Raw genomic sequence first — 18,640 nt, 5'->3', positions numbered from 1 at the left:
ATGTACAATGTCTGGGTTTTTTTTTTTTTCTTTTTGAGTTACAAATTAGAAAATTGTACTGGACTATCACAGCATCAATAGCTGTGTCTGATATGTCTTGACTTAGAAATAAAATGTAATAATAAAGTTAATGCTTTCTCTTAGAGCACACTGAAAGCTCACTGAAATCAGACAAAGCTCAGTCATCTTTCTTTAACATTCAGGTGGCTTGCCCACAGCAGTACATATTTCTTTGTGGTTCTTATTGGCATACTGCCTCCACTGACTCACTACTAATCAGCAATACAAACCCCAAAATACATTCTGCACCATCAAAATACAATGAAATTATGCTCATTTGGGTTGATATACCCATTTCCATATTTTAATTCTTGGAATAACATGTATATTTAAATATACAAATAATATTTTATTTTATTCATTTAATAAAAATTTACAATGTCAAACCTAATGCTATGAGCTTTTCTTTAGATGGCTGATCTCTATTTACAAGAATAATTCATTAAGCAAATATAAAATTTAACAACTGTGGTGGGGAAAAAGAAGTATAGGACATTTTTTGTTTTGTGATGTCAAGATTTAGGATTTTAAATATATCCCTACTTCCCCTCCAGGTCTCAGCAGTCACCACTCATCACCCTTCCCAACCTGTTATATAGACACTGACAACTTCTGCATCCACCTATAGATTGCCATGTGGGAGCTTCCTATTCAAAAGAAATATTGGTTAAAAAAATTTAATAGAATGAAACATAAATTATCAACAACATTTAATTGATTTAGTTGTCTTCTTTGATTTCATCAGAGTATTCAAGGAATTACATGATGGGGAGAGGTTTGAAAAGAAAGTAATTCCTGTAGGTAGACTTGGGGTCAGAAATTAATGTATTTCTCCTTTTCAACAATGTTTTAAATCTACTCATAACATGGCAATATATTTTTTACTAATCAACTATTTCTACTATTTTTTATTTTAACCAACAATTTACACAAGTTTTGTTGCCTAAGCTGCCCTTGAACTCCTGGGCTCAAGTGATCCTCTCACCTCAGCCTCCAGAGTAGCTGGGACTACAGGTGTGTACCATCACACCAGTTTATATGCTCCTAAAATATGATAAGTTAGAAGACTAATAGTTAATTACTTAGAGAAAATAAAATATCACGGGGCAGCTCTGAATTTAATAATATGTAAGCCACCTGTGAATTGGTAGCAAACAGAAGCTGATGAACTCTAGTATTTTCATAGGGCCAAATGCACTAGTATGGTCTCAGGAAAGCACATGAAAACAATAATGAAGAAAAGCCAATTAGTTTTAAAAATTTCTTCAAAAAGTTAAATCTGAAGCCAAATTTTCTTACTTCCATGCCCAATGTGTATTAATAGAATTTTTGCATCAAAGTGCATTTAACGTGAAATCAGGTGGCACTACGTTTTTTCTTGTGGAAATTGTAAATCTGACAGAGAATCAAACGTGATTATTACACGTGCTTTCAATCAGTCTTTGTTGGTATTCATTTTATTAGGTCAATGCAAAAGTAATTGCTGTTTTTGCCATTACTTTTGCACTGACCTAAAACAAGATTTAAAAATCAATTCCTACTCTACCTGAATTGCAGTATAGCAGATTTTACGATACCTTTGTATAAATCGGCAAAGTGATGTTTAAGTTGCAAATAGCTTGATGCACCAGGCCTCTTGTGGATTTTGGCTCCTTCATAAATGATAGTCGTCCGCAAGGTTCCTGAGTCGTATCGCGTACCTTGAACAAGAAAGACATACATGCTTCATCCATATTTGATGTGCAGTATTTACTTTAACTAGATGATGCTTGAAAGGGGAAAGTAAAATTCATTTGTTAATGCTAGGCAAGAACTCAAAGGATTTCCTTTCTCTTTTCCTATTACCATTTGGAAAGCCTTTTTAAAAATCATTCAGCTTTCTTTTTCAGTCTTATTTAAGTATGGTAGACAAAAATTGCATCTATTTAAGGTGTACGATGTGATGATTGGTATATGTATACATTGTGAAATGATTAGCGTATCAAATTAATTAACATATCAATCACCTCACCCCCCTTTTTTGTGGTGAGAACACTTGAGATCTCTTAGCAAATTTCACGTATATAATACATTATATACAATTAACTATAGTTTAATGCTGTATATGAGATCTTCAGAACTTAGCTTTTAAAATAATTATGGTAAAATATACATAACATACAGGTTACCATTTTTACTGTTTTGAGGTAGAAAATCTAGTGGCATTAAGCACATTCACAAAGTTGTATAATCATTACCTCTATCCAGAATGTTTTTCATCCTATGCAGAAACTGTCCCCATTGAACAATAGCTCCCCATTGAACAATAGCTCCCCATTGCCCTCTTGCCCAGCCCCTAATAACCTCTATTCTACTTTCTGTCTCTATACATTTGCCTATTCTAGGAACACGTAGAAATGGAGCCATATAGTATTTGTGTCTGGCTTATTTTACGCAGCGTAATGTTTTCCAAGTTCATTCACATTGTATCATGTGTCGGAATTTCATTCCTTTTTAAAAAAATTGTGATAAATATATGTAACATAAAACTTATCATTTTAACCATAAAAATGATTAAACCTAAAAAGGTGTCTAGTTTGGTGGCATTAAGTACATTCACATAGTTGCATAATCATCACTACCTTCCATCTTTAGAACTTGTTAATCTTCCTAACTGAAATTCTGTATCTATTAAACAATAATTCCCCATTCCCCACTTCTCCTGTCCCTAGCAACCACTCTTCTACTTTCTATCTTTATTTCACTTCAAGGAGAGGTCAAAAAAATAAATTAAAAAAAATACTTTCTCTCTTTCTGAATTTGACTACCCTAGGTACCTCATATAAGTGAAACCATACAATATTTGTCCTTTTGTGTCTAGCTCATTTCATTTACCATATTGTAGCATAAATTAGAATTTCCTTCCTTTTAGAGGCTGAATAGTATTCCATTGCATGTGTATACCACATTTTGTTTGTGGACCTTTGGACTTTTGGGTTGTTTCCATTTTGGTTACCATGGCTAATGCTGCTAAGAACATTGGTGTGGAAGTAATTGAGTCTCTACTTTAAATTCTTGTGGGTGTACACCGAGAAGTAAATTGCTGAATCGTATACTAACTTTATATTAACTTTTTGAGGAAAACCCATAGTGTTTTCCAAAGTCGCTGCACTATTTTGCATTTCCACCAGCAATGCATTAGGGCCCCAATTTGTCCACATCCTTCCCAACATTTGTTTATTTTCTGTTTGTTTGTTTTAATAACAGCCATCCTAACAGGTATGGAGTGGTATCTCTTCATAGTTTTGATTTGCATTTCCCTACGCTGTTGACATCTCTTCATATGCTTATTGACCATCTGTGTATCTTCTTTGGAGAAATGTCTACTGAAGCACTTCCCTCATTTTGTATTGGGTTGTTTGTAGAATGATTCTGCAATCATGTCAAACATTGACCAATGATGTCAAACATTAGCTTAATTATATAGCTGTCTATGTTAAATGGATCCATTATCCCTGAGCAGTTACTGCTTAATGTGGTGATCTGTAAGAATCTATCATCAGTCAGGCAAAACAATTGAACCAGAAATGGCACAATGAGAGAGACTCAGCAGAGATCTTGGGAAAACTTAATAAGAGGTTTGCAGACACATGTTTGGAAAAATAATAAGGGGTTAAAATAAAAAGAGTCATTGCTGATGAACAGTTGGAAATGAGTAGGTGAAGTAGGATTGGAAAAAAAACGACAGAAGCCAGCCTTCTTCAATACTAAGAGGATTGAGCGTTAGGACCTCTGGATTAGTGAAATAAATTGTGAGAAACAAGAAGAAAAATGAACTTGGAAAATAATGCAGAGTAGAATTATTATCTCCTTTTTATTTCCTGAATCTCTTATTCCTTCATATGTGGTGCCTTTTAGATTGGAATCTAAAATGAAACTTGCATATATCACCGCAAATCCCTAACTTGGATTAGGGATTTGTTGTCCCTAAACAGAGACAACAAATACCTGGTGCACACAAATGTCTCCATGCTGTTTACTGAATGAGTTTATGAAAATATATCAAGTCTATAGCTCTATCGCAGATAATTTATTAGCTTAAGTGAGATGCTGGGTCTTTTGAGAGATTTTATTATAAAAAGTTGCCACTTAGAACTCTTTTGATCTCCACACTTGTGAAGTTCACATATATTTTTAAATCTAAGAATAAATATTTAAAAGTTATAATAGATAAATAGGCTTTCCTTCAAATTTGGAAAATACCGGTCGCTGTGCCTAATTAATGAGTTGGCTATTATTTGCCCTGTTCTCGTCCTTAAACATAGTCTGTAAAAATTCAGGTTGACTTTGAACCTCAAAAATAAAAATGATTGGTTTCCCAGGGCTGTAAAATGTTACAAATATGGTTAAAAAGAAAACTCTGAAGATGACTGAAAAGCAAAAATTTTCTATTACTAAAGGAAGTCAAATTCTTCCTTGATCTTGAAAAAAATGCATCACAAAATTCCATGTATATATTACCTTGACAAATAGAGGAAGTCTATTTTCTTTGAAGGCAAAAAAACTGAATATATGATGCTGGCCACTTTTAGTTAATGGTACCAAATTGCCGAAACAATCAACGTAGATGGGTTTTCCTTCTAACACCTGAGTGAAAACAGAGAGAAATAACAATAAAGTAGCTGCAATTATACTTGTTTACACAAAGAAGTGGTAGTACTACTTGGAACTTCAAATTCTTATAATACACATACAACCATCTTTAAATTGACAACTGACATTCCGTCTATCTGTGACACAGCATGTCCAGCATTCTTTCTTCTTACTAGTAATGGGAATCTTTAATGAATGGTGACATTTAATGTTCTCATTCCAAAAACTGTATCCCATTATTCCACAAACCCAAAATACATTTAAATCCTAAATTTAAACTTATGCTTGGGTAATTTTTTTTTTTTTTTGAGACAGAGTCTCACTCTGTTGCCCAGGTTGGAGTGCAGTGGTGCCAACTTGGCTCACTGCAACCTCTGCCTCCCGGGTTCAAGCAATTCTCCTGCCTCCGCTGGGATTACAGGCATCTGCCACCACTCCCGGCTAATTTTGTATTTTTAGTAGAGATAGGGTTTTGCCATGTTGGCCAGGTTGGTCTCGAACTGGTGACCTCAGATGAACCACCCAAAGTGCTGGGAATACAGGCGTGAACCACCACGCCTGGCCTGCTTGGGTAACTTTTGACATCACAATGAGTCAGGTTACTGGACTTCAACACCCAAAGACCTACACTGATGGAAAATTCTGAAATAAGAGTAAGTAATGTAGAAAAGCACTAGACACCCTGCTTCAACATTTATGCAAAAAGATATACTTCCCAGACTGTTTTAGTTACTATCAAAAAATAAGGACAACAAGGAAAGCTAAAAACATCTAAAGTACTACAGTCACTTACATACTTAGAGTTTATCAATAACTCATAATTTTTCCTCAAATAATCTTTAAAGGAATCATCTTACCTTCTCACATACACAGATCATTCCTATTGAATAGGTCCAAAATGGCTAAAAATGGCAGATTTTGGATGTTGACCTTCTAACTGACCAAAATGTGAACTTGTCTTTCACTTTTTAATTATTCTATTTATTAAATGATATTTGAAATGTAATCTATTAATACAGATATAACAACATGGCATAAATTATTATTATAATTTTTGGTACAGTACCTCCACATCCCTGCTTCTGGCCACCTCAGCAAAATTTTCTTGTTGTTCAAGGGTCTTATCCACTTTATCATCAGTCATGCAGAAACACCTCAACCTGGCTTCAATGGGGTCATGTGACTTGGCAAACACTACAAATTTGGCCATATAAGGTACGCAGATAATTTCTCTATATACTTGTGATGCAAAAGTAACGGATTCCTGGATCTGTCGACAATCTATCAGCCAGAACCTATTAAAATAAATAAAGTCAGTTATCTAAAGTTCAAAGTATACCATGTGAAAAATAAAATCAGTTCCTTCAATATGATCAAAGTAGTCAACAAATGCTTCTTGGAAAAAAGGAAGTGAGAGAGGGAGATAATGAGAGAAAGCCAAAGGAAAGAAATAGCAAGACAGGAACAAAAGGAAAGGTAGGAGGAAAGATGGGAAGGCAGAAGGGAGTGAAGAGAAGAGAGAAAGATATCAGGTTTAAGATCAACTATTAAATATTGTATTTCTAATTTTCTTTTTTGGAAACTCTTCTGAATATTCAATTTTCTGAACTATATATTTAGTGTTTTGGAATCCTTTAGTGGAGTGAACTCAATAGCAGACATAAGACAAGGATCTCACTGCATGGTTTTCTGTTTTCCTTGATCCCCCCTCCCTAGCTGTCATTTCATTTCCTGAAACTCTTTTCAACAAAATCTACCCAGCTTTTCCTCCCCTCATTATTCTTTTCCAAGGAACTCTAATCACCAAAGTGGAATCAACTCAACCATTTTAAAAAACCTGCTCCAGAACTCCTCAGTATTGCTGAATATAATTCATAGAAGAAATTATTGGCTATAATGACTTTATGATTTCCAGCCTCAACTAAGTCTGTGACATTTACTGGCAATTTTTTGTTCACTACGGTAATGTTACTAAATCTTATGACACTCTTTAAGCTTCACCCCTCACCACAGGCCCTAAGAGAGCTAACTTCACAAAGAAAGTCGAGGTCATTAGATGGAAATATTTTCATTTTGTTATTTTATACTTCCAAAGGGTTTTGTTGTGTTTTTTTTTTTTTTTTTTTGAGACGTTGTCTCGCTCTGTCGCCTAGGCTAGAGTGCAGTGATTTGTCACTTCTTAATCTACCCTGTAAGACCTTTTATAAAGTGTTGCCAACCAACAGTCCTAGATATTGTTTGTTTGGTTGGTTGGTTTTTTTTTGCTTTTTGCTTTGTTTTGTTTTTGGGACAACATCTCTGTCACCCAGGCTGGAGTACAGTGATGCAATCACGGCTCACTGCAGCCTCGACCTCTCTGGGCTCAAGAGATCCTCCCACCTCAACCTCCCTGGTTCCTAGGACTACAGGTGTGCACCACCATGTCCAGCTAATTTTTGTATCTTTTTTGTGAGAGACAGGGTTTCACCATGTTGCCCAAGTTAGTCTTGAACTCCTGGGCTCAAGCAATCCACCTGCCTTGGCCTCCCAAAGTGCTGGGATTACAGGCATGAGCCACCAGGCCAAGCCTCAAGCATTATTTTTGAATTATAGACTACATGGATAATTGTTGTTATCCCCCACTACACCTTCTCATTCTATCTTTGCATCTTTGCTCATGTTATTCTCTTTTTCACTTTTATCTGCCCATTAGGTTCCAACACATGTCTCAAGTCACCTCTTCTCAGATACCCTCTCTAGCTATCCCAATTCGAACACCCTTCTCTCATTCTTTTAGTCCCTCTGGTCTGTATCTCTTATTCAGAATATGTCATCTTCTGGATTACAGTACAGATGCTAAATTGGCAAAACACATTGAAACACAGAACTGTGGACTCAATAGTTGAGCCTCTGGGTGGCTGGAACTATAAACATGTGCCACCACACCCAACTATTGCTATGCCATTACTTAACTATTCATGCACTTTTATCTTTTCTCCTCCACCCCAAATAGAAATGTATGTTTTAATTACTCTCAACTTCAGTTTTCTCATCTGTAAAATGGACATAATGTCTCTTGCCCTACTTAAGTCACAAAGTTGTTGTAATGTCAAGTTAAAGAGAGGTAACAATGCTTAGCAATCAATTAAAGACCAAAGGAATGGGAGCTAACTTTAATCAATTGAGTTATTGTGTGCATAAGCAATAAAACTAGATAGCTTCACCATTTTAAAGATATGTAATACATAAACAAGAAATGTGTATAAGAGCCACTGAAGCCTCTAAGCCTTTTAGACAAACCACGGTGAGATTTGTGCTGTTATCATTCTGTTGGAAAAGTAGCTCAGGCTATTTTGCTGACAACAGGAAATTATCATTCCTAAGGACTTTGGAAGTGGAAAAAGCAGCAGCTGCTACTGACTAAGTCAGAATCATACAGGCAAAGCAGACAATCACTCCTTTTCCTTAGATTTTAATTGGATTGGTAATACTTTGTTACTGTATTATCACTATTCCATTTGCTGACAGATCTAGTTTAAAATATAAAAGCAAAGGCAGACCATATTTAAAATCCAATGAAAAAATAACTTTTAAACAATAAAGAAACAAAATAAAACAAAACAAAGGGCAGTTTTTTTGGAGGGGAACATATCATAGTGGGCTTTTCTGTGCTATATAACGATACCTGGCAGACACGTTTGTTGTAAAGGAAACACATTCATTGACAAATGTTAATGGCGTAGTTCCTGTAATATCTTCCCACTGAGCAGGGGTGGTTCCACCTGAAATAATATGATTGTTGAAAAAAATCAGGCAAAACTCCAGACTCTGGATTCTAAAATAAAGTCTTTGTGGTTCTGTGTTCACCAGCCAAATCCCACCCCTCAAAATGACACATTGAAAACAAAATGACTAAAATCTACATGCTAAAAAATGACACACTGAAAACAAACAACAGACTACCACTCAAGAAACTAAGTTTTAGGGTAGTTATTTGAATAAGTGTTTATTAAGCCTTCTGTTCTCTTCCTGACATTCTGAAGCTTTTATTATAATTGTTAGGCTCTGAAGATAATTTTGAATTGTATACAGCTGATTATTTTTAAATATCCTTTGACCAACTAAGGAGCTGAACACTTTGTTAAAATAGTGAACAATCGGCCGGGCGCGGTGGCTCATGCCTGTAATCCCAGCACTTTGGGAGGCTGAGGCGGGCGGATCACAAGGTCAGGAGATCGAGACCATCCTGGCTAACACGGTGAAACCCCGTCTCTACTAAAAATACAAAAAGTTAGCCGGGCGTAGTGGTGGGCACCTGTAGTCCCAGCTACTCGGGAGGCTGAGGCAGGAGAATGGCGTGAACCCAGGAGGCGGAGCTTGCAGTGAGCCGAGATTACACCACTGTACTCCAGCCTGGGTGACAGAGCGAGACTCCATCTCAAAAAAAATAAAATAAAAATTAAAAAATTAAATAGTGAACAATCTAAATATTCTTTTGTTCTCAAACTTCATATTTTATGAAATTGTTTTCAAAAAAATTCCTCTCAATGTGCAATAAAAGTTTGGCCAAAAAATGTTTGTGAAATAGTGAGAGCTCAATAAATATTGCAAGGTAAATGAAAAAATAAATGAATGTCAAAGGATGGCCCCTGTACATTGAAAAACTACCATGAAGGCTAACGGTGACTACCTGTCTTTCATTTCTACTGAGAAATTAAGATCACACAGATAAGGACAAAATTTTAGTTCAAAGGGCTGTAGGAGGAATATATGTTTGAAATGAAGAAAAGTCTTGACTCTAAAGTTTCTTAACGAAGAGAACAAGTTATCAAAGAAAGGTTACGGAAGTTTATTCTAGTAGGCCTTTAAAATACATACGCAGCATAACTATATGACACAGAAAAATACAAAGACTCAAATGTCTAGGTATTTAAACAATTAATACATTAAATTATTTGTTAATTTTCAAAATAATTTTAATTAAATTTCAGAAATGTTTATGAGAAACCTGTCTAAAGACGTTGGGCTGGAATAAATAGAGTAGATGGTGTTTAGGCCTCTAGAGTGTTTTTATTTAATCACTGTAAGGGCAGGGCGTATCAGAGATATTCTTCTGCCTCACCTGTTTCACATCCATGACATTATATTGCACATTATAGAAGGTTAATCATATATCTATGGGGCTGGAATTATGGGAAAGATATCCAGAAATGATAGCAATAACCAAAAATGAGCAATTGGGAAAGAGATCATAAGTGAAGCATATGATTTCCCCCCACTCATTATAGTATATATATTTTAAAATTTTGTCTTATTATTAAACTTATGGAATAATCTCATGGTTCTCTATCATAACTACAAGAAACATATGAGTAAGAAGGGTGAATTAAAGAAAACAAAATAAAGGTGAACATTCTGCCAATACGAAAGAGAAATGAAAAAAATAATTCTAACAATACAAAAACATCCAGGGACGATTACTGTTCCTACTAAAAATAGTACTAATATTTACTGAATACCAACACCATGTAATTATTGATAAATAGAGAAATTACCAATTAAATTATTTAGCCCTAGAACAGATTATTCATGTGAATTTTTTTGCCTCTCACTATTTGTGATGGCATTGTTATGAAGAGACTACCAACGTTCTGGGAGTGTCTTTGGAGAGTTTGGTAGCTGTCGGAAAGCAACTACACAACCACCAGTTGAAAAGACCAAAAATCAGTTAATCACTGGAAACCTTTAAGTTGTTTTTCTAAAGTTAGTTCAATAGATCAATGATAAAGACATAACCAATTCCATAACATAACAGTTTGGTTTGAACTATTGGGTATAATTACTCAAGACACTATTCTTTTTTCCAGCAGATTTAGTGATCTCTTCAATGAAGGCTTGAAGCCTGAACTTTGGAGACATATGGGTGTGGTTTCGAATCCCAACACCACCAAATATTTATAGTGCAAGTTACAGAACTTCTTTCAACCATGGTTTCCTTCTCAGCAAAATGGGGTTAAAGTTTCCTCACAGGGTTACTGTGGAGATTAGAATGATAACGCATATAAACTATCTAACAGTTTAGCATACAGACTTCATTTAGTAAATAATAGTTGTTTCCTTTCACCTTTCATTTCCCTAGTTAATTAAAATGTAGTCCCTGAATTAATGCATATGACCCTGCAGACATCTTACAACAAAGGTAATTTAATATTTACAATGATCTAAGTTTCTTTTTTCAGAAATCTCTACGAACATAGTCATATGTGACTCACCTGTTATGCTGCATAGTAATCTTAAGGTTGGTGCATCTCCCCCAAAACCATTCAACATGACATCACTTGAAGCTTTGGGGACAGGAATGGTCATGGTAATTGGTTTGTGGAATTTTCTTCTTCTAGGTTCCAAAGTGACTATAGGGCTGAAGGTAGCTTTGTTGCCTAGGATCTTCTTAACCAGCTCACTGTGCATAGGTTGAGCCTTTTCAAAGTAAAAACACATGAATATATATGTATATACTTTAAAATAAAGAATGAATCATTATATTTAATTTCAAATTTCTTACCCAAAGCATTTTTTTATCTTACAAATAAGTTTGGTGGACTTCAAATATGGCAATCATAAGTTCAGTATTATTACTAAGCACTCATATAAAATTTTGTAAGATCCACGGTCTCTGATGGCAGCTCTTGCTTACTAGGAATAATCTGATTTTTTAACAATTTATTTCTCATTTAAAAGCTAATTTCTTTTTTTTTTTTAACAAGAAGAAAACATTTATAGCTGGAGATTAATTTTGTTTAATTGTCCAAATATAAGTTGAATTTTTAAATAGATTAGTAACCAATAAATATGGATTTTGACTTTAGCTCTACTATTAATGCTACCTTCCTTTTTGGTGTGATTATAAAACAAAGGTAACAGTCCTTGACAAAGCTAATTTTTAATCATTAGAATACAATCCTCTTAGGATCATTTGCATCTAACATGGGCATACCTGCAGGCCTACGCGGATCCGCTTGGTGAGTGCCCCCTCTGGGAAGACGGCCTGCACCTGGGGCACCACTGTGCTGCTCAGCACACCTCCTTCTGGGCCAATCAGATTGCTGTCCTGTTTGATACGAGACACCACTGCAAAGTACTGTGGGAAGTCTCGGGTGATGATGCGGCAGATTCGTTTCTTTTCTAGGTCTTCTGGGCTATCCAGTACTAAGACAAGAAATGACCCACCTTCATTCACATAGCAAAGATTTCCTTCTGACAGCATTCTAGCCAACTCATTCACTTGGGTAATAATGAACAGAAGTGCCAGCAAAACCCATTTTTTTGAAACAACAGGAAAATTTTAAAAAGCAAGGCTATCCTAACAACACCAGAAAACAAAAAATTGCAATATTTCAAGATCTGTCAGCATTTAGCTTGCATGTTTCCTTTCTTCTCAGTGACTTTCCAGGTCACTGAGAAAGATAAACATTTAGTTCTAGGTGCAGCATTGCAGGGCCACCTTTGAAATGAGAGGCATGAGGGCAAATATGGAATGAAATGAATGTGTTCTATTCCTAGTTCATGTGATGGAAAGGAAGTTGCTTCTGGGCTCCTTTTCTTTGCAAATTTCAGAGTTAGCTCAAATCCAAGTTATTGTGGTTTTACGAAGTAACATAGCCCTTTGGGTTTTCAGGGGAATAATGCAGGAATAAAATCTATCTTGGAAGAGTAAGATTCATGTTTATGAGTTTACTCCAGTGGAAGGGTTGTGTCTGAGATACTCACTGTGGATATTAAGAAATCAGTGATTAGGAATTCAGGGTTTCAGTATTCCCCTGATGCCACTAAAATTCCAAAAGTAACATTTAACATCAAGAGGATGGGATCATGGGTTCTTTATAAATTGCATTAGTGTAGATATTCAGGGCAATACAAAAAAAATCAAACTAGTTTAAATTTAGAAAATGTGCACTACATGGATCACTGAATTTTAAGAGGTGATGGAAAGTTGTTCATTTTTAGAAATCATTTACAATTCATTATGGAGGCAGGAACAGCAACTATGTTTTTCTTGATTATTGGGCATAGCTAGATAGTAAAATTAAAAAGTCCCAGGATCTGATTCCACATGATTGAAGACTGATGCACTGGCAAATACGAGCCTATATTTATTTTTAAAATTTCCAGACATACACAAATCTTTAACTTTCTATTAATAGATTAATTAATCTATTAACTTTCTATTAATACCCATCTAAAAAGCTCATTTTTAAATAAATAAAGTTAAAGATTGGGTCCCCATCCAAGGGCAAGATACCAATGCTCACTGGCAGTGTTATTGATAGGTAAATATCTCTGAGGAAAATATCCTAAACCTAAATATCAGCAAAAGGAATGGTTCCAAGAAGTAGAAGCAGCTAAATATTGTAGGGAACAATTTTTACTAATAAAAACCCTGATCTTTTTACGTTGCTTAGAAGATATTGACTTAACATATCTAGAGGGCATAATTTCTTCCTCCATTCACCCCTTGGATAAGATAAGCCTGGCCTCTGTTCTTATTCAAACCTTGGTAGGATGTAGAAAGAAATGGTAAAGAAGCTATGGTCAGGCTACTCTTTCCTATCCATAAGCCATATCTGAAACTAGTGCCAGAAGACTCAAGAACTTGATAAACAGCTATACTTGCTCTTGAGTGTCTAGCTGTATACAAAACTTGGTATGTTCCTGGCATGCAGGCAAAGAACTTGCCCTATTTGTGTAGTTACTTAAAGTTGAATGTGAATTCTACTATTAGGACTAGGACCTTTTCTCTGTGCAAACTGTGGAGACCTGAGGAAGAGCTGCTTTCCTCTTTTCATACTGAGATATTACAACCTTGTCCAGTCCAAGACAGAGTTGAGATTTACAGCAATTGAAGTTCTAATGGAAAACTAAGTTCCTAAACTAGATGTGTATGTATGTGTATGCAATTCAACCCTGGCTAACTCTGTGTTTGAATTATAGGTAGGAAATTGAATGAACTTAATTTTCCTACCCCCTTAATAATAGAAAGTTTAAAAATTATAGCATTCTATAACTTACTAGTTATGGGTATATGTAAGTTTTCCAACAGAATAGCTTAACACTTTTCATCAGTATCTTAAATATCTAATGTTTCAAGTTAGGCATTTTTTTAAATCATGGATTTATTATCCAGTATCAGTCCATTTCGTTATGAAACAACAATATCTATTCTATCTCCTTTTCGGCTCAAAAAAGTTTACACTAAAAATGCAAGCATGCTGCATCTCTTTAATGAGATGCTTGATATCTTAAAGGCTTTTATTTTCCTGAATGTAACAAGAGTAAGATTAAGCAAAAGTATTGTGCATTCCAACTCATCACTACAGGAGCAAAGCAGATTACCTGCTGTAGTAAAATACCACAAAGGACACACACACACACACACACACACACACACACACACACATACACACACACCCCTAGGTCATAAGAAAGAAATGAATCATTTTCATGCTTCCAGTTTAGATTTCTTTTAAAACGCTTCATCTGAAAGTACCTTCATCCATGCCGTTAAGAATTTCATTCAATTCTTCTTCAGTGTAGTCACAGAAATGCTCTTTCCAGCTGTCCCCGTTCTCACTGCGCAGGACCACCAGTTCCCTTTCCTTTCCTCGAAGGGCCGCAAAGTGAGGGATCTCCACGATCACAGGCCTGACATAGCAATGCAGAACATTCAGTGTGGACAGGAGCTAACCAACAGCAAGACAATCACCTCGACTCTGTTGCAAAGTGACCTGGAATTCTTCTTTTGCTGGGGACAGGGACATAGTGGGCCATCCCCTGGAGCCCACTGGCTAGCAGATGGTCACACAGTAGCACTCCACCTCAGGGGCACCAATCCTCAGGTACATGCTGCTACCTTAAGCCAAATAATGTTTCCCTGTGAGTGCATGTGGCATTCTGGAACTTCTCCTTTGATAAATGTAAGTAGAACACATTTAACCAAAAGAAATGTACATGCATATCTATGATGTCTGCCAATCTCCTAAAACATTTTCGACAAGGTGCAAAATGACGAAATGGTTTAAGAGGAAAATGGCTCACACATTGCATAATTTGATGTGTCGTAAATGAGGAGATGTCAGAAAGTTGACTACTTGTGAACTAAAGAGCCATGCACTCATGGTTTTTGCTTATATTTTCTTCATTCAAGGAAACAATAGGCATGTGTACACTGTGTGGCCCTAATTGAGCCTCTCAGCAGACAGCCCAATTGTGTCCAATGCCTATTATATTCAGGATCTGGAACATGCACTGCCCTATTATTTTTAGGTCACATTCGTTCTCAAAATATATACAGGGTTTTGATTTTTTGGTCCAGGTTGCTTTGATACAGACTCCAAATTCATCATAACAACATCATAACTAGCACATAGTACAACTAGGCAGATCTCATGCTTAAACGAAAATGAAGGTCACAGCACTTTAAGGGAAAAGGTATAAAAACATCACTCAAAAATAAAAGTCACATACCACAAGGGTCAGAAATGGTCCACTAAAGATAGGTTATACAGAATTTAAATCATAGAGAGGGACATGTCATGGGCACGATGACAAAAAAGAGAAATCATATTGCAGAAGAAGGAGAAGAATGGGGGGCCAGCAGCCATCAATTTGTTTTAAGTCACTCCTACCCAAGGAATTTGGTTCCAGGAGGCCCCAGCTGAAGAATGCGGCTGACCAAACTTTCTCCCTCATTAAGTGGGGGAGGAGCCGTTGGCAGGTGAAGTTTACTGAGTACATCCAAAGCAGCAGTGAAAGAAAGAACATAGGTAAGCTTCAGGTATTGTCTTCCACAGAACCCCAGCGTCGCCAGCTGATCCACAGGGTGAACTTTGGTTTCACACTGCGTTTGGTTCTGCCCCCTCCATTGGTCACAAAGAGCAAGGAACCGAGACCCAGAGTGTACAATGGAGGCGCGTCTGTGCAAGGAGAGCACTTAGCTGTCCGGTCTGTCCCTAATGAGGTTCACCGCCAGGGCACTAGCCAAAAAGGGGGAAAAAATGCTACACAAGAAAGACAAGCTGTTGGGAATATAATGAAACTCTGCCCTGTACAGAGGCCAGATGTTTTCATGAATATTCCCCAACAGATCTGAAGATTATTAAAAAGCCTAAAGTATCTGAGCATGAGGGGAACAGGGTCTGACACAGAATATGAAAAGAATCATTGGGGAATTACTCCAAACATAATGGCATTTTCTGATGCAACCCAGAACTTCACAGGCTCCTTGTAAAGCTCTGGTCTGTCTGATTGGAGGACATGAGAGGTGGTTGCTATAATTGGGAAATATAAACACACCCCTTTTCAGGTGTGAACATAATTTGGAGCAATCTGCTAATAGTTTGGTCCAAATTACAAAGCTTTAGAACATTTCCTGAGTTCTAAAGCAAGAAATCCTCTTCCCAGTATGACATCGGCAAAGTAAAAGAGTTCACGATTATTAGGATTTTCTCCCAGTATTTCAAGCACCAAGACTTAAATACAATTGATTTGTTTCAAAATATTTTGAAACTTGTCCCCCTCCAAAACTTCATCCTTTTGTTAATTTCAGCTGTAGCTATTCATTTCTTGGCACAATGAAATGCCACTTAATATAACAGCAGCCGTACAAACAAACAGAAGAAAGAAGAAATGCTAAATTCTGCTCAAAATTGCCAAAATGAGCATGGTGGAAGCTAGTCTTGATGTATTTGTCTTAATATAAACTGCGACTAAATAGCCAATGTAATGATAAGGCTCAAGGTAGCAATTTTGATAGCTGAAAAAAAATCACATTGATTAAATTTGTAGGTATTCTGTAAAGGCAACATTGCTTTCCAAAGTAAAGATAATGATTCTGTTTCATAACTACATGAGAATTTACATTTATGTTTGGAACAGGGCAGAATTTTATCTTTGTGACTTTACCACTTAATTCTCAGATGAGAAAATAATACCTACCATCGGCTAAAATATTGGTTATTCACATTGGGGGTCTGGCAGCTATTATTACATCCAAAAAGAAGAAGTGGTATTCAACCTGAATGTTTAACTCATTAATGCCTTAAAATAAGAGGCGTGTAAGTGGAGTCAAGCATTGAGGTGCTACCTCCAATTTTAAAAATTTCATTGGTGCTGATCCTCTTTCAAAATGGTTTGACGTACCTTTTTCCATTCCATCCTAGTGATTTCATGTAGAGGACACAAGCTCACCGGTGACTAAGTGGGAGGTTTATCAGAAACCCTTACCCAAGGAACTGAGCACCAGAAGGTCCAACTTCGATCAGGCGACTGGCCAGGCCTTCTCCTTCCACCATTGGAGGCATTGTTGCCAGTCTGTGGCGCTTGACCAGTCGGCAGGTGACTCGCGTTGGAGCAGTACATTTCCGAGGTGGAATAATGATTCGGAGCCCATTGTGTCTGCATCCTCGCATAGCACCACCTCGGGCATCCACCATAAAACTAACCAGGAAACTAAAAATTAAAATAGAAGATTAGATATGTTTTGAAATATTGGGGGCAGATGAACAAGCTTTGTCAAGCTGTTTTTCAGAATGCTTTGTCTCAAAATCTCTCTTTTTTATTTAAATGCGTAGTGGTAAAATGCTTGTTTTTAAAAGTTATTTTACTTTATACCAATGCCTTTAATTCTGTTTTGTTGTTGTTCAATTTTTATATTATTTTAATCTGTAAAGAAGAATTCTAATTTTTGCTGACAATGGTGATATTCAATATAAACTGTAAATTAAACATAAGCCTAATTGATTTTGAAGGAAAATGGAATGAAATTACATAAAGAACAATTGACAAGTTTCCTTTTGTTATAAATGGAAAGACTTCTGCTTCCTTACATGTACATCCTAAAAAATCTAAATGTTGAAATAATACAAGGACAAAGCAGAGAGGAAAGACCAAATTGCAGTTTTTCTGCATCCTGTTCCAACATCGTCTTACCCAGGATGTAGATTTTTAACTGATTATATTCTAAAGGAGGAGAAAAGCAAAATAATTAAATCTTTTGAATTGAACCAATTTGCTGGTTAAAATGTACTTTTTTACTTATTGAGTAGGAATCTCTCTGCCATACCATTCTAATTGAAACGAAGAGCAGGTGGATAGGGAACAAGTAGGCCCCCCTGTACACCATTTTTGAAGTGAAATTTCAGGAGTGGGAAACCCTGGGCTCATGCTGCTGGAGGATATCTGTATCATCTGTATCATGATTTTTCTCAAATTGTAATAAATTGAATGTAAAAAATTATAGCTAATAATTTAGAAATGTTAACAGCATCCCTATTAATTTTTCTCCTTTTCTTCTAGGCTAATTGTTCATGAAAAAGGAGAACTATAATCCAAGATGACTTGGTTTCTTTAAGTGTACCAAGAGAACGGGTTTGTCTTAACTTTGAAGTTGTTTCCTTTGGGATGGTCTTAGCAGATCCTGATCCAGGTTAATTTGAATGCTTGTCATTTGGTTGGTATTAACGCTCATTAAAGTCTCCCAGGCACTTACTGTGTCAAGGAGCAAAAATTAAACAACACAGCAATCTAAGTGTTGTGTATACGTATACAAAGACATACAAACTGTGCGTACTCTCTTTCACAAATTACATTAGTGTCTTTTCAAATTTTCATTGCATTTGCAAGATCTTTACACCAAAATGGGAAGAGGAAAGCAACATATAGGTGTATCATGTCTCTGCTTATAATCTGCTCAGCACAGAACCAACTGGATTTGTCCCACCTAGATATTGCCTCCATGACATTTAAAACATTTGAAAGGTATTTTATCAAAGTAAGTTATGGGATATAAACACAAAACATTTATGTTATTTTTAGATAAATGAAGAAAAATATCTTAGCATCTTCTTCAAAGCGGAACACAGAACTCATTAAACATGCTATTAAACAGAAATCCTGTTGCTAGTAATAATAATGG

The 18,640-nt window shown here is 36.1% G+C and overlaps 1 protein-coding gene across 50 annotated transcripts in view; it reads right to left on the bottom strand.

The window, feature by feature from the left end:
- The window catches only part of ANK2 (ankyrin 2), a 683,028-nt gene that overhangs the window by 36,084 nt on the left and 628,304 nt on the right, over window positions 1-18,640 (bottom strand). For 35 of the 50 annotated variants that reach the window (XM_063663998.1, XM_063664003.1, XM_063664006.1 and 32 more), the window contains 9 exons: window positions 16,951-17,175; window positions 15,354-15,452; window positions 14,216-14,370; window positions 11,666-11,877; window positions 10,944-11,148; window positions 8,357-8,453; window positions 5,759-5,987; window positions 4,561-4,686; window positions 1,638-1,760 (listed from right to left, as the gene is read on the bottom strand). In XM_063663998.1, coding sequence (XP_063520068.1) covers window positions 1,638-1,760; window positions 4,561-4,686; window positions 5,759-5,987; window positions 8,357-8,453; window positions 10,944-11,148; window positions 11,666-11,877; window positions 14,216-14,370; window positions 15,354-15,452; window positions 16,951-17,175 — 1,471 coding nt within the window. The remainder of the gene's footprint in view (window positions 1-1,637; window positions 1,761-4,560; window positions 4,687-5,758; window positions 5,988-8,356; window positions 8,454-10,943; window positions 11,149-11,665; window positions 11,878-14,215; window positions 14,371-15,353; window positions 15,453-16,950; window positions 17,176-18,640) is intronic. The other 15 variants (XM_063664038.1, XM_063664035.1, XM_054486683.2 and 12 more) reach the window with 1 other exon arrangement.

The sequence above is a fragment of the Pongo pygmaeus genome, chromosome 3 (assembly GCF_028885625.2).
Source record: "Pongo pygmaeus isolate AG05252 chromosome 3, NHGRI_mPonPyg2-v2.0_pri, whole genome shotgun sequence".
NCBI lineage: Eukaryota > Metazoa > Chordata > Mammalia > Primates > Hominidae > Pongo > Pongo pygmaeus.
The sequence above is the reverse complement of the archived record's forward strand: the minus strand, read 5'-3'. Positions and strand labels throughout refer to the sequence as shown.